Below are 15,869 nucleotides of genomic sequence, written 5' to 3'. Positions count from 1 at the left end.
ACATCGCTCCAGCTCTTTTATGTGCTCACCTTCCCATTTTCTCCTGTGTACATCTATCTCAGCTGCATCACCCACCACTCTCTGTGTCTGTGTTTCAGACTCAGTCCTGGCTGAATGTGCTCTAGCTCTTGTTGCTTTGACAGGCCCTGACAACAGCAGGGCAGCTTCTATCTGTCAGCCTCTCCACCTCTGAGCAGCACCGAGCACAGGGGAACTGGCTGCTTTGTTTGTTCTTTCACCATCAGGAGACAGGCCTGCCGCAAAGGGAAACTTGCAGGTGTATAGGAGTCAAGCCATGAGCTCTCTCTCGCACACACAAGCACAAATCCCTGCACGTCAGCACAAGCATACACTGCAGCTATCTATTTATTTGTCTGTATGTCTAGCCCATTTCACATACGCATTAGATGTAGCGGCAATTTTATATGTCAGTGTCATTTTTGAAAAGCAACCTGAAGTTTTTTTCCACAAATGTTGCTCTGGACTCAGGACCCTGTAGAATTTCTAAACTTTTGACTATGAAGCTACCACATTAAAGAATTTAGCACGAACAGTATAATATTTGAAAGTGATGCCTATTTCTGATTTTCTTTTTATCATTTTTTATGTCAAAGGAAATTATACTTTTCAATCAAAAATAAAAATCAAACAAAGTAAATCAATCATATTTTTAAAAACGCTTTGTCCTTAAAGCTGCATTAGATTTCTTTCCCTTGGGGGCAGCAAAATCAAACTGTAAATACATTGTCGACATATTATCAGCTTATAATGTTGGTATGACAGACATGTTTGCAAGTTGCTTATTTGCACATCCATTTAGCTCTTTCTCCACCAACTTCTGAGGAAAATATCTGGCTCTGTAGATGCTAAATGCTCCACTATTTTCATCAGCTAGTTGCTAACTTTGTCTGTCTCCCGTTTAGCGGTGAGCGGGTATGGTACAGTGGGTTTATGAAAACAGCTAGCTGCTGCTGCTGAGTTTGGTAACAGCTGAGTTGTGGGGCCAGAAAACCAAAACAATGAGCTAAAAGATGCTAAACGCTCCATAGAGCTGAGGGACAGAGTTAGGTGATAGTTCTCTGTGGGTTCATCACTACGAGCCACCCCTTTCACATTACACATAGTCATTACACATTAATTAAAATAAAATATTAATTTATACAGCTTTGAGGATCAACAGAACATCAACCAAGTTGCCCTTATTTTTTCTAAAAGTTCAAAAAAAACAAACAAACAAAAAAACAGAAACGGGTATCGCCCCTGAGCATTTTAGAAGAATATAAATAAAAGTAGATGATAGTCATTCATCATCAAAATAAATTCATCAATTAGGCAAACTCTGCAAGAACTGACGATGGTCCGCTTTGAAGTCATTATTTTCCAAATACTTCCTCCTGTGTTGTTGAAACCAAATCTATCCTGAACATCCAAAACAACTGCTCTTGTTTGGGAAACTGTAAATGTCAAAAAGTCTAACAATGCTTTATGGATGTTTGAAGCCAGCAATGTAACTGGTTTCTTGTGTGAAAAGAGCATCCCTTATTCCTCCCTAATCTTGAAGAGTTTTTGTGGAGCTTCATTTTGTGCAATTACACAGGAGGCAGAGGCGTCAGTCTTCTTTCGTCTGCATCATGTGACAGGATGTTCTGTCTGATGAAGGGTTGACACCTCCTGTCAAAGACCTTTGCTGGATCATCAGTGGAAAACTTGCCGGCACACGCACACCACAAAAACACATACATGCCTTGATAGACAGAGATGAGGTCAGCTGTTTATACCCTTGAGTTACTGCTTTTATTTTGAGATGGTCTATGGTACAGTATGTCTTATATATGGTTGAGATACACAACAGGGTAACTTTTTTCAGAATAATGTTTTCACTTTTTCCACTGCTTGCCTCCCTTATTTTTTGCATGCACACACTGAGTTTCAGTAAGTAAGTCAACACACAGACAAGCTCAAGTTAAGGCATGTCTGTAACTGGCAGGAGAAGGGTGTAACTAGGACACTATGTGTCTGTACTGTCTGTACAGTATATTGTTGGATTTGTTATTCTTGTAAGGTCTAAGCAAATTACATTCTCCTGCATTCCAGGTCAGTCCAGTATAACTGTAACACTGTAATCTGAGTCAACACACAAATTGAAAAAAATGGTAGGAATGGCTAAAGAGTTGCAAAGACGCTGAAGAAGGCAGGACATGGTTGGGCGAGTTGGCAGTCTGGTTGGAAACCAAGCCCACAACAACCTATTTGACAGCACTGGGACTATACCTACTAAGTGAATAGGCCAGGCTGCTGCTACCATTTAAAGCTGCTGGCACTCATGCTCTTCGGTTAGCCATTGGCCACTGGGTGTGTGTGCGTGTGTGTGCGTGTGCGTGTGTGTGTGTGTGCGTGTGCGTGTGTGTGCGTGTGCGTGCACGTCTCTGTGTGCGCGTGTGTGTGAGATTTGGAGAGAGCAACAGGGAGCCAGACAGAGAGAGAGGGAACAGGACAAAGAACAAATGTGTTTGTATGTATTTGTGTGTGCGTGTGAGACTGGGCAGTCAAGCATGTTTCTCAGGGCTACAGCAACTTAATTACAAAATCTGTTGTAATCCATCATGTTCCTTATAAATCACAGCTCCCATTAGAGAGCTGAAACAGGATTGGAATCTCGCAGGCTCTGTCCGACCCAGAGCAAATGTTGCAGGCGGAGGCTGCTGGGCTTATCATTCATGTAACGCATTTTCTTCCACCTAACTGTGCGCCTTCAAATGAGGTACAAAATAGTTTCAGTTTATGTCGTCCCTCTTTCTCACCCACTCACATTTCACTCTGTCTTGTAACATTAGAAATTGCTGCCCTGAATCCATTTTGATATGTAAACAATGACAATATCACTGTTGTTCTCAAGTCTGATGTTCCAGCATCTGGTTCACATCTGTTGCTATGGGAGACAATATAAACTCTCAGAGACTTGATTCATAATGATTTTTATTCACTTTTAAGTCCCATTGCCTCATGCTGAAACTGCTTTTTTTTTACTTTTAAAGACATGTAATAAGGCTTATTTTCAGTTCACATCTCATCACCCTGACCTATAAAGGAGCTGAGTAATTGTATTAGCACTTTTTAAATACTTTAATATGAGTGTTGTATTTTTTTTTTTTTTTGGTATAAGGCAAAGGAAAACAGTGAATGTCTGCTAAATGTGCATCAGCGTGAGCACGGAGTAATGGTAAAAAAAACAAAAAACAAACTGTCAGCAGGATATTATACACTTTCTTTTGCACTTGTAGATAGTCCTAAAAATACAGTATACGGGAGCAAAATACAGTATCCTGTCTTATCTTGTTCAATCCCATCCCGTCTCATCCAATCCTGTCCTTTGCTATACCCTGCTTCCCTTCTCAACTCATTTTGTGTCCGGCCCATTTGTTAACACAAGCTGACCACTGAGTTAATCACAGCCAGAGCTTTTTAACTCTAACCGACCGCCCACATCATTACACTATCACATTATCCATTTAGCCAATCCCCTCCCCTGTAGCTGAAATGAGAAGTTGGTCAAACTTTTTCCAGCCCAATAAAAGGAATCTGATTCTTGTGAAATGAGTGAATGAGTACCTGTTTAGTGTGACGATAAAGTGTGGTGTTTCTTGAGTCGATTGCGACCTGTATTACTGAATATCTGTCTGGTTAGCCGGGCTAGAAAGGAGCAGCCTGACACATCGGCCGGTCTCAGTTGTAATATGTTATTAATATGTTGTGTGGCCACCATCTCATCTAGTTTAAGGAAGCTATATATGTGACTCTCTGCTTGGCTTACATTACCAGACTAGTGAGCGTCTAAGGTCTAGGTTAAAGCCTGGGTCTCCTGTGTGTCGTTCTGTGCGTGTGAAAGTTAGAAGTACAATAATAGACAAGTTGACAGACAGACTGACAGCAAACAGGCATGCAGTGTGGTAGCAGTTACACAGAGACCATAGTGTCAGTGTTATCTATAATGAGCATTGTCTGGTCGGTATGTTAAACTTCAGTGTGTACAGTTGGTAGATCAGACATGTCAATGTCTGCTGCCAAATAGCCCTGTTGTTTTTCATCTGTTTAACCTTAATCCAATGTTCAAGTGTGTGTGAGGGTGTGTGCACATGTGTGATTCCTGGTGTTCCATGGGTGTTTTCCTTGGCACTGTCAGTAATCCGCCTAGCTCTGGACACGCACACGCACGCACGCACACGCAGACACTCACTCCACCAATGACTGTATTAGATTGCTAATCTCTCAGATCCCACAGCATGTGTGCACACGCATGCATGTGTGCAAATGCACACACACACTTTCTACATTGTGGTTTGAAACAGTGTCAGGTATGCAATGGTAATTATTACCGGGAGCCATCAGTTATGTGTGTCAGCATATCATTTTGGTCGCAGTCATGCCATTTTGTCAAATGTGCCTAAATGGCCATTTCTCCAAAGCTTTACTGCCAGCAGGATCAGACTCAAAAATAAAACCAGAACTCTTTTCTTGTTAGGTTCACTGTTAAGTAATTAATTTTTAAATTAATACTAATATGTGAAAATATCATCAGATTTATTCAGACTTTGAATTAAAATTCTGCATTCTGTAGTTTCTATATATTCACTAATCAGGCTCCACATCCTAAAAGACATGTATAGATACATGGCCTTCAGCAGGATGTGCTGAGGATGCCTACCTTCACATCATAGTATGCCTGATACTGATTTAAGAACAAACAAAAAATAAAAATATTAACAGATGTCAGTTATAAATATAATGTAAATTTCTAGAGAACAAAAACGTGAAAATTAACATAGTGACATAAATATATATGTTACATTTATATGAAGCAGCTTAATGACTTGATACCATGCTATTTATGTGCTTAATTCAAAAATCATCAAATGAGAAAGTGCTAAAAGGGCGCATAAAAGGTGCCAATTATTGGTGCCGTTATTTTGTAGAGCAAGATGAAGCCACATCATCTACACTCCAGGTAACATGCCACGTTTCTCATCCTGACAATAGGAATTGGACAGGGTGTCCAAGAATGTTGGTGGTTAATCGCAAGCCTCTGTCCTCCAATGTCTAACACAAGAACAGTTTGCACATGACAGCCAGAGTGTAGAGCACAAAAGAGCAAATGAAAAAGAAAAGTCATAGGTGCACATAGGTCAAACAGTCTAGACACTGTTTATGTCTGAACAGTTACACCTGTGGGCATTTTATGAGTCTCCAATCTATCCAGTCTACCTGAGTAAATGCTGTGCCACTGTAGTACCTAGTTGTCATAATAAAAATGTTTCAACTATACAGTATACCATGTTTAAGGCAAAAAGCCACAGCAAGCAACAATGAAAAAGAGTATTCTACAGCCCAATTTTTCACAACAGTAACATGAAGAACAAACACACTTAGGTTTTGAATAAACTGCACAACTGGGGTCATGCCCAAAATCTTCCCTGAACACACTGAGTAGTCTGAATGGTCCATCTCAAAATTACATATAATAACCAGCCCGGCATAACACCTGCAAAGGTTAACACATTCTGAATTGGTTGAACAAATATAGCATCAAAACTTGGCACAGGCGTGAAATAAATTGCTACAATGGCTCTGCATTATGTTGTGAGACACCAGTGATTTGTTTTTGTTTTTTTTCATTAGTCTTTTAGTGTCAATGGATCAGAAAGAAACAAACATGCACCACATGGTAACACAGTGAAAACCAGAATTTTGACTTCTGTTTAGTTCACAGGACTCCCAGACAAATGACAGAGACACGTTGGCTTTTAGTCATTCCTAATTTCCTGTTGCTCTCTCCTCTCTCTGTGTTTCCCACCGTCTCTGAAAACCGCTGATTGTCAGTCTCTCCCATGCTTTATCACAGTGTGTACGACCTTATTCTGCCTTCCCAGATTGTTGTTTAATAGGACCCTTCCTCCCTGGTGAAAAGTGATAAGCTAATGGTTACAGAATTGCTCACCATTTAGCAGCCGTACTTGTCTAAAGAAAAGAGAAAGAAATGATGGAGGACTGTTATGAGTTTCAAGCGAACAGTGTTTCCCTAATTTTCACGTCATGCATAGATTAATGTTTCTTACGCATGTTTGTAATTTTAGGAGAGGCCAGATGATTGGCTTGCTATTTCTGTGCTGATTGGCTTCGCAGAAGGTGGTTGATTAATGCAGAGAACCTACTCTGTCAATTTAAATGTATTTGAATAGATACATTTAAATTTGAGCAGATCTTATTATTGTGTGGTTTTGCACCAAATGCACAATCAGTTAAAACTCTTTAATTCACCTTCCCTTGTGGGACATGAGCCGTATTATAATTGTGACCATATTTTTTCAAGTTTATCGTGCATTCCTTGAAGTTTATTCAGACTGCAGGAACAATAGAGACAGGAAATAGCAAGGGAGTGCTGGAAATTGGTTAATGCGAGAGTAAATCTGTAATGTACGAGGAGTAATCTTGTGATATGTATTGAAAACATGTTTTTTTACCTCTGTCAAAGTACAGAAAATGGGATGTGTCTAGTATTATAGGCACAGAAAATTCTTGTGGCCTTGCAGATGCTTCTGCTGGAGCCTCCCACTAACGCCGCTCTTCTCCACATTGAGCCGCCTTCCTCTGCTGATTACTTTAGTATCCTCTGGCTGCAGGCCTGAAAATGTGTGTTTGCGTGAAAGAGAGCGAGAGGGCGAAAATGAAAGAGTGTAAGTGTAAAAGCAGGAGAGCCATCTCTGGTTGTTAAGGATACGTTCCCTCTACACTTGATTGAGAGAGGCTTACTGTCGCTCTCACCCAAATAGACGCACGCACTGACACACACACACACACACACACACACACACACACACATACACACACACAAAGAGGATTACTCTAGTTTACTGATTCAAATGAAAGAGACCGCTTTGTTTGTAACATTAGCCGACTATTAGGTTACCCAACTGTAAACGTAATGCCCACTTACTGGTGACCTTTCCTCTTGCACAGCTGATGTGTGTCCTGGACTATGAATGTGTTTTTAAAACTGAATGTTTGTGTGTGTCCAGTTTGCAGATGTTGTGTGTGTATGCTGAAAATCATCACATTGTTTTTAATATGTTAAATGGAACCTCTGAAGAGGCTGTTTCTGCTTGGCCGCATCTGAAAACCTCACACCTCCTACTATCATGTGTGTGTATGTTTGTGTGTGTATTGTGCATCTAAATGTGTATTCTCGTTCTTTACACAGATGTCCTTCAAATGGCAGGCAGCAAGCAGATTGCACTGGGAGAAATGGCCACAGGCCCATAAAACACACACACACACACACACATACTAAAACTAGTCCAGGCATTTAAATGGCCGTCCCAGGGGCTGACAGATTGCAGCTGACCCCTGATAGTACTGTATACTATTCCTCTATCAATCTTCTTTCTTACCCGTCCATGCAATCCTCCCTCCCTCTCTCTTCTTCTCTATTTCTTTGTGCTCTCTTCTTCACTTCCTCACCTTCTCATTCAATTGATTTTTCCTCTGACTGACACACACAAATCTTAGACTTACATACAGTACATACAGTATGCCCTTGTCCAGGTCCAAACTCTGTCGCTTGGTGCGTAGGTATGAGTAGCATCATAACCAGTGAGAGGGTGCTGAGAGATGCTCAGTGTCACCTTCTTCTCCGATCTTGGCAGCCTGTCCTCCACTTTGGTGTGGAAAGAGAAAAAATGTCTTTAATTGCTCCACTTTAGAGTTGGTCTGGTTGAGGCACTTAAAGGACAGATACAGAAACTTGGCTGACACATAATCAGTGAAGTGCATGGATTCTTGTCATACAAACGTTGACTATAAAATACAGCTTAGATCAGGGACAGGATGGGGGTGTGGGTACACGGTGATAAACTCAGGCAACAACTACAGTAAATGAAGGTGAAATGCCTGCTTGTAATTGTTGAGCCAGTGCACACAGAAATCAATAGTGTTGATGATGAAAAGGATGGTAGGCTTGATCTTATCGATAGCAGCACTGTGGCTATAGACTTGCCCTCAGCTGAAGCTCTGCCAGGTGCATGCTAATGACAGCCTTTCAATGATAAAAAACACAGTTATCTGTTTAAATACTGACCGTACAGCAAATGGTCGGAAATTTCAATTTACTGTAATAACAAAAGAAAAAAGAAAAACCCTTGTCATAATTTATGTTTTGGGTCTGTATGTGTGTGTGTGTGTGTGTGTGTGTGTGTGTGTGTGTGTGTGTGTGTGTGTGTGTGTGTGTGTGTGTGTGTGTGTATATGGGTCTCTGTGTGTCTACTGTACAATAACAGACTGCTCAAGGCCACGCAAAAGGATCTCAGAGAGCCCTCACCTAGGGAAGAGAAGAAAGGGAGAGGAATGGCTGGTGAGGTGGGAATTACACAGAGGCAGTTTGTGCTTAATGCTTGTCACTGTAGGGCCCTTGGGTGGCTAGGTGGACTCAGCGAGTTTCAGTTTCATGCCTCTTTCATAGATGGGGTAATACAATCAGAATGGAAATACTATGACCTGCACTCTATCTGTGAACACTGCTTAACACAAAGTGCAACCAGTAGCACAATAATATCAAATAACAATGGAGCTGCTGGCATCTGTAATACAGACTCTGGACTAGTCAGTAACAAATACTGTTATTGTTATCACCTTATTTCAACCTGTAAATCTAACACTCCCAGAAGGTACATCTTCCAACATTTCTCCAGTTTTTATAGGTTTGAATGTATATTTTGTAACAGAAGGTCAAACGTTATGCTAACAAGTGAGTTATTTTCAATCATTTAAAGCAGTGGTTAAGTGCATCAACCCTACATGTTTTATTACATTTTGATCAGTGTTGTGATGGGCAGATGGAGACTACTAGAACTACCAGAAAGATGAACAATGGTCTACAAAAATATGTGTGTTTGTTCATTTGTGTGGGGGTGTGTCAGAGGTCCATATCCATTACAGCAGGAAAAAGGGGTTTCCAAACAGGCCCAGGGTGACTCAACATATAGACAACTGGAAGCTCCTTATTTGCAAGAAATATTAAATATTTATTAAACTTACCATTAAACAACAGCACACACTAATCAAAAAGATGTTCCCTCAAGAAGGGTTGCCATCCTATCTGCATACATGCTACAGCCTTTTTGAAATTTGTCCCCATGCTTTTGTGTATGTGGGTGAATTCGAAGGTTTAATAAATTTCATTTTCATTTTTGGCAAGATAGAAGCTTTCTGTTGTCGTTATTGTTATAATAGAGTAATCAGGTAATTCAGTCTTTCCTCTCCTTACAAGACCTGTCTCAGTCTGATTTGCTGTACCCTACTCTACACAGTACAGTGCATCGTTTATTCTTGTGTACTTGGGGGTTTCACTTAGGATTCATATTATGTGAGTGTGGGCAGGAATCTTCACATGTAAAAGATTTTTCATTGCGAGTCAAAGCCTTAGATCATACATTATCTGTTCTCTTCACCTGTAAATGAATGTTACCCACATGAATTTTGTTCACTTCAAGCTTGGTTGCATTGATGTGGATGATGACACTCACACACACACACACACACACACACACACACACACACACACACACACACACACACACACCGTTGACCTTGGTCACTTTTTGGGGACATTACATACACTTGCATTAATTTCCTGGAAACTTACCCCAACCCTATCCCTTACCACTGACCCAAAAGTCACCTTTTTCCCAATTTGGGACACAGCTTTTGTCTCCAATTGGACAAGTCGTCCTCAATTAAATGGTCTTTACTTTGAAATTTGTCCCCAAAAGTAGACTTTGACTGACAGACACACACACAAAGCATGAGCTTTCTACTTCCCTGGTTTTTTAAGTTTATACATCTTTGAGTGTGTGTGTATGTGTGTGTGTGTGTGTGTGTGGGGGGGGGTGTGGGTGTGGGTGTGGGTGTGTGGGTGTGTGTGGGTGTGTGGGTGTGGGTGTGTGGGTGTGTGTGTGTATGTGTGTGTTTGTCACACATGTTTGCAAATGCATGCACAGGCATGCGTGTCAGGAGTGCTCATTAAAATTGTATGGGAGCTGATGCTGTACTCCTGCTCCAGTGCTCCCATTGCCACAGAGTTCTCCACATCTTGCCAGGTAATCAGGCGGGTGAACACATACAGCCCTGCCTCCTCGACTGCCAGCAGGCTGGGTTTAAGGCCGTACAAACAACCACTGCAGCTACTTCAGCCTGTCATGTTCATGTTCACTCTTGAGCATTTACATAGAAGAAAAGAAGGATTAATCTCAGTTTTGTTGAGTGCTGACTGAATTGATGGGACCTGTTAATGCTAATGTAACGTTTCTTGTTTTTCTTCGCTGCTTTTTGTCACCCCTTCCAAATCTCTTTCTTCTCTATCCTGTTCTCCACCACCCCTAATGCTTTCTCCTCCTCTGTCTCCATTTGTCCTCCTGCTAGGGGAGCACCTGCGCATCTGTCCCCAGGGCTACACCTGTTGTACTAGTGACATGGAAGACAACCTGGCCGTGCTGAGCCGCAGGGAGATGGAGGGACTTCTCAAAGAGGCTGGACGATCCTTGCAGACCTCACTCACTGGACAGTACAAGGCCTTTGATGGTGAGTTTTTGTATTCTCAGTAAGTGTATAAGTTAAAGTGTGTAACTTTTTGTCTTTTTTTCTGTTTCTCATGTTCTCGTTTTTTACTCCTTTGAGCATAAGATGGGGGATAGCAGAGCTGATAAAGGGAAGAGAGAAGTGTATTTGTGTTGGGGCCTTGAGATCCAAAAACCATCTGTTGTTGACTTTGTCCTCTGAAGACGATAGCTGAGCAATAGACTGGGGTTAATCGGACTATAATACGTAACATTTGCTGCCCCACGATCAGTGCAATTTTGCTGGATCCACCCATTCTTATTAAAAACATCCTGACTTTAGAAATCTAGTCCCTGCTTTTACTGTTTCATATGTGGCTACAGAAGTAGTTGAATCTGGCTTATTCCCAGGATTAGACACAAAATGTGTGTCTAAAGTTTTTGTATTCTCAGTAAGTGTATGAGGTGAGTGAGAGAATGAGAATGGAGAAAAACATGAATAGGTATGTCAGTGTCGTTTATATTTTGATGCCATATGCAAGGACCAAGTTTTGGGTGTTTTTATGTCAGTTTCGTTCAGCACATTTTCTTGCCAGTAGTGGTATTTCTCATTCCACCTTTTCACTCTAGGCATGCCTAGTCTACACAAAAATACACACACGCAGACTGACAATAAATGTAAGAGATAAGTTGGAGCCATTTTATCATGGGTGAAGATTGATGCAGAGCATTGATCTACTGTCATGCTTCAGCAGAGGAGGTTAGCAATGTCTTGCAGTGGTGTTGTCAGAATGTCAACTTTTGTCTTTTTACTTTGTTACCAATACAAATAACACTTTCTATTTTTGTTTATTCTACAAGAGAGCAAATTTTGATTAAAAGTAAATGGGATCACGATAGATCACAACCTTCTGTTTAAATAACCATAAACACATTTTATACGTTTTTATATTTACATTGGGCTAGGATTTGAAAATTTGACAATATTACAGTGACCATGACTGTGACAACATATTTGCCTATTTCATAAAAGAATTGGATTCTAATTAATTTAATTCAACTGAATCAGAACCAAATAGTCTGAATCACAACTATAAGTTTACTGTTATTCTTAATAATATGAAATTGTATCAGGACTTAATTGCAGTGCTCCAAGTCTGAGAGAAGAAATGAGAGAGACAGAGAGAAAGAGAGGGGGATTTTCAATCTTAGAACACTGGCGCACCAAGGCAATTATTTGTGTCTAATGACCTGCTCCAGTTAATGGAAGGGTGTCTCTGTGCTCCACTTGTTCCCCTTGGCCAGTTGGTGACAATGGATCTGTCAGCTGGGGCTTTGAGCTTGGCTAGTTAGCCTGACCTTTTCAGATCACAGTGATTACTGGCTGAGTGACATTTGTTTACTCCTCTTCTGTCGCTCTGTGTCCTTCTTCGCATCGTCCCTCCTTTTCACTCAGTGTGCTGTTATTGCCATGACAAAAGGGAAACAGTCATCCTGCCAAAACACACAGAAGTACAAATACAAACACACACACATACACAGACACACCTCTCTAAGACATACAGATTTTCTCCGAAATAGTTGATGTCGTCCTGCAGTTGTTGAACTATCGCATTTTTCAGGAAAACACCTCATTTAGCACAGCAGAAGTCAGTAAACAGTATAGACAACAGACACACACATTCAAGCAGCACTCAGCTGCGACCTCTAAACATTCTAATGATGTGCATCCAGAAACTCGTAGATAAACACACACAGAGACGCAAGTCATGATCGTGGTAACTTGTGTTGCCTTACAATGAGGTCATTTGGAGCTTGTTTTTGTTCACGTACTGTATGGTTGCCAGACAAGTTCTTGCATATTTCTGATAGCTGATAGCATCTTTTTTGTTGACCTCAAATCTAGCCACACGTGTGCTCTCCAAAGCTAACCCACTCCTGCACTGTTCAACTTTGTCTTTTTTTCTGTCTCTCATGTCCCCTTATTTTACCCCTTGACTTTGTCCTCTGAAGACGATAGCTGAGCAATAGACTGGGGTTGATCGGACCATAATACGTTACATTTGCTGCCCCATGAACAGCGCAATTTTGCAGGATCCACCCATTCTTATTAAAGACATCCTGAATTTAGTTTCAGCTGTTGGAAAGTGCAAAGTAAAATGACTTACTTCATTTAAAAACTTTGGTAAAACAATTACCATTGAACTGAGCCATCACCAAATGTAGTCCCTGCTTTTACTGTTGCATTGTTGAATCTGGCTTATTCCCAGGATTAGACACAAAATGTTTTGTAATATTAAGGTTGATATTGATGGTTATAAATTTGTGAGGATTAGCTGTTTCCTAACCACATCCAGAGCAGAGATTTTTGTTCATATGGCTGCAAGAGACTGCAGTGACATTGTACCGTGCTGCCAGTTACTGAACATCTGGGTGTGTTTAGCAGGGTGTGGGCTAGCTAGCGCCATGTGGCTAAGTGTAGGGTGTTACTGTTCCAGCCCAGTCAGGCTAGGCCTTTTTAGGTCCAGGGACTTTGGAAGAAGCCCCAACCAAGCCACAGATTAGAGGACCAGCATGCTCACATACAGCTGTCTCTGGACCTGAGAGTGTGTACACTGTATATATGTGAGCACGCAGTGTGTTTAAATGCATGTGTTTGTAAGTTTTCAATTCAGAGTGTGTCACTGTGTGAGTGACTGAAATGGACTTTGTATACAGTATGTGTGTATGTGGTTTGCACATGGTATTGCAAATCTCTTTGCCGTCATTCATTTTGTGTAGAGGGGTATAAGCTAAACAATATATAATGTTAAACAAACATGCAACACAATTTGCTAAGGAGGAAAAATTTAACAAAGAATTTGGGTAAAGGAGAGGACAGAGTGAAAATGACGGATGGAACGGATAAAACATACATAGAGCACAGACGAAGATAAGAGATAAACAGGTAGAAAAGGAGAGTGTTAGCCAGAAAAAGTGTGAAAGAGATAAACAGAAAAAGAGAGATGGGGTTACATATGAAAGTAAGAGGGAAAAGGTCAGAGAGTACACAGAGAGTGATAGCACCAAAGGGAGCAGTGCATTAGATGGCAGCCAGGTGTGTTAGACAGACGGAAGACTTAAACCTGGCTTGTGGTGTTTGGCCTAATGGTGACTGGCATCACTGACATCTGGATTCACTGTGTGCATATGTGTATGTGTTCACTTGTACTACTGCCAAATATAACTTCATGCAAAGGCATACCTTTTACTTTGTACAAAGGGTTATTCATTTACTCTTTATTTAATATTAGAGTGGCAATCTCGAGGATTTCAGTCCTGTTTAATTTGGGACACTTGTAGTCACTGGTGATAACATCAAATGCGGTTAAATACTACAGGTCTCAGAATTCTGGGGCCAGCAAAACAAACTATTTTTGTTTTAATAAAGAAGTCAGACAATCATTTGCCTTTTTCCATCATTCTGTGAGCAATCTGATTTTATGCTCAGACACACAACATGAGTCTGTGAACAGCAGGGCAAAGTGAAAGGAGGGGGTGAACTCGCTGAGAAGTTGGACGTTTTTGCTGGGAATGTTGGCACAGACACTCAGTCTGTAATACTGCAAATATATATGAATATTGCAATACTTTCATCAGTGGGCCATAGGCTCAGTCACCATTGTGTTACCTTATTCGGCGAGAGATAGTGACTTAACAAACATTTATTTAAAGGAAAATCTTTCAGATTGCCACTTTAAGATCAAAAGGAAAAATTATTTTACTAAATTTCCTACCTCACGTAGCTGAATCCTTGTTACTTTTGAGTCTAAATTTTGTTTGTATAGTACGTAAAGCACTTCATGATTCTGCATGATTCTGCATACAACAGTAAATTCCTGTCCTGATCCCACTCAATTCAAAATTTGTGGTCTTCCAGCACCAGGGTTTTGACTGTGCTTTCATTGAAGAAAAGGTCAAATTGTGATCGCAATTTCCCATGGCGATAATTAAAAAATTATACCTCTTCCGTCCTGTGTGCCTGACCTCTTCTTTAATTTTGTATATAGCTATGGCAGTCAGACTTAAGAGTAGGAAAGGTAAGAGTAGTGAAACGATTTGTTGATTAATCAGTTAGTTGATCATAGAAACTATTTTGATAAGTGATTAATCATTAAAGTCATTTTCCATGCAAAAATTCCTTAGATTGTCCGGTTCCAGTTTCTTAAATGTGAGGATTTGCTTCTTAATTTGTCTTAAATTAACTGAATATCTTTGGGTTTTGGACCTCTGGTCAAAAAAACAAGACATTTGAAGATGTCACCTTGGGATTTAGTAAATTGTGGTGTTTTTCACTGTTTTTAGTGTATTATCACATGACATAATTTCAGATTATTTTCTTGTTTTTTCAAATAGATGGATGAATATGTAGATAAAGAGAGTACAAGTCAAAGAAACAGATTTTATTTTGATCTTAACACAGGTCTTGTGTCATCAGCACAAACACAGATTACACACATACGTGCACTGGCACAGAGTATTTATGAGCAGCCAAAGGCTTATTGGCCAGTGTGTTCCAGCCCATTTCAGTGAAAGGCAGATCAGTGGTCATACAGCTTAATCTGATTTGAAGAGTACTGGCTCGCTTGTTTATGGGCAGATTTCTAGATGACCAGGCACGACTCACTTATTTATTCATTTAAGTAGCGCTCTGAACATCTCCCAGCTGGCTTGTTAACTAATGCCAACTCCTCCCATGGAGATAGACTGAGGGGTAGCAATCCATGAGAATGACATCAAGTACATCCAAATGTATCCCGTCAGACTCAGGAAACAGGCACCAAACTTGGATCTAAGGACAAGTCTGTAATGCTGTCAGATAGCAAGCAGTAGCCTGCTGTATTGCTTTTCAATTAATGGTATGGCAGGTAGCTCATTGGGAGTTCTGTCACCGAGAAAATATGTACTTTAATCCAAGTAAGAACAGCTTTGGTAAGAAGCAAGTGAAAAGACATGCATTTCTAGGTTAAAACTAGAATACATTTGAGTATATGACTTTAGTTGTGTAGTTAGGACCTGATACACATGAGGTCTTGATATGAGGGGGACAAAGTATTAAAAACACCTATCACTATAATGCAATACCTAATAAACTAGCATTTCAGTGTTTTCAACCAAATGTAGCCCAGCATTCTTTTCTTTGCAAATTAAAATCACAAAATCCGTTTCCCAATCCATGATTGGACACTGGTAACACATTCTACATCTGTGTTACAATGTTCCTACAGT

At 40.5% G+C, this 15,869-nt stretch overlaps 1 protein-coding gene across 6 annotated transcripts in view; it reads left to right on the top strand.

Moving 5' to 3' along the window:
- Window positions 1–15,869, top strand: part of gpc1b (glypican 1b) — a 75,892-nt gene that overhangs the window by 37,593 nt on the left and 22,430 nt on the right. For all 6 annotated transcript variants that reach the window (XM_040144434.1, XM_040144433.1, XM_040144432.1 and 3 more), the window contains one exon: window positions 10,468–10,626. In XM_040144434.1, the coding sequence (XP_040000368.1) occupies window positions 10,468–10,626 (159 nt within the window). The remainder of the gene's footprint in view (window positions 1–10,467; window positions 10,627–15,869) is intronic.

This window comes from Xiphias gladius, chromosome 14 (assembly GCF_016859285.1).
Source record: "Xiphias gladius isolate SHS-SW01 ecotype Sanya breed wild chromosome 14, ASM1685928v1, whole genome shotgun sequence".
Lineage (NCBI taxonomy): Eukaryota > Metazoa > Chordata > Actinopteri > Istiophoriformes > Xiphiidae > Xiphias > Xiphias gladius.
This window is presented reverse-complemented; position numbering and strand designations above follow the sequence as displayed.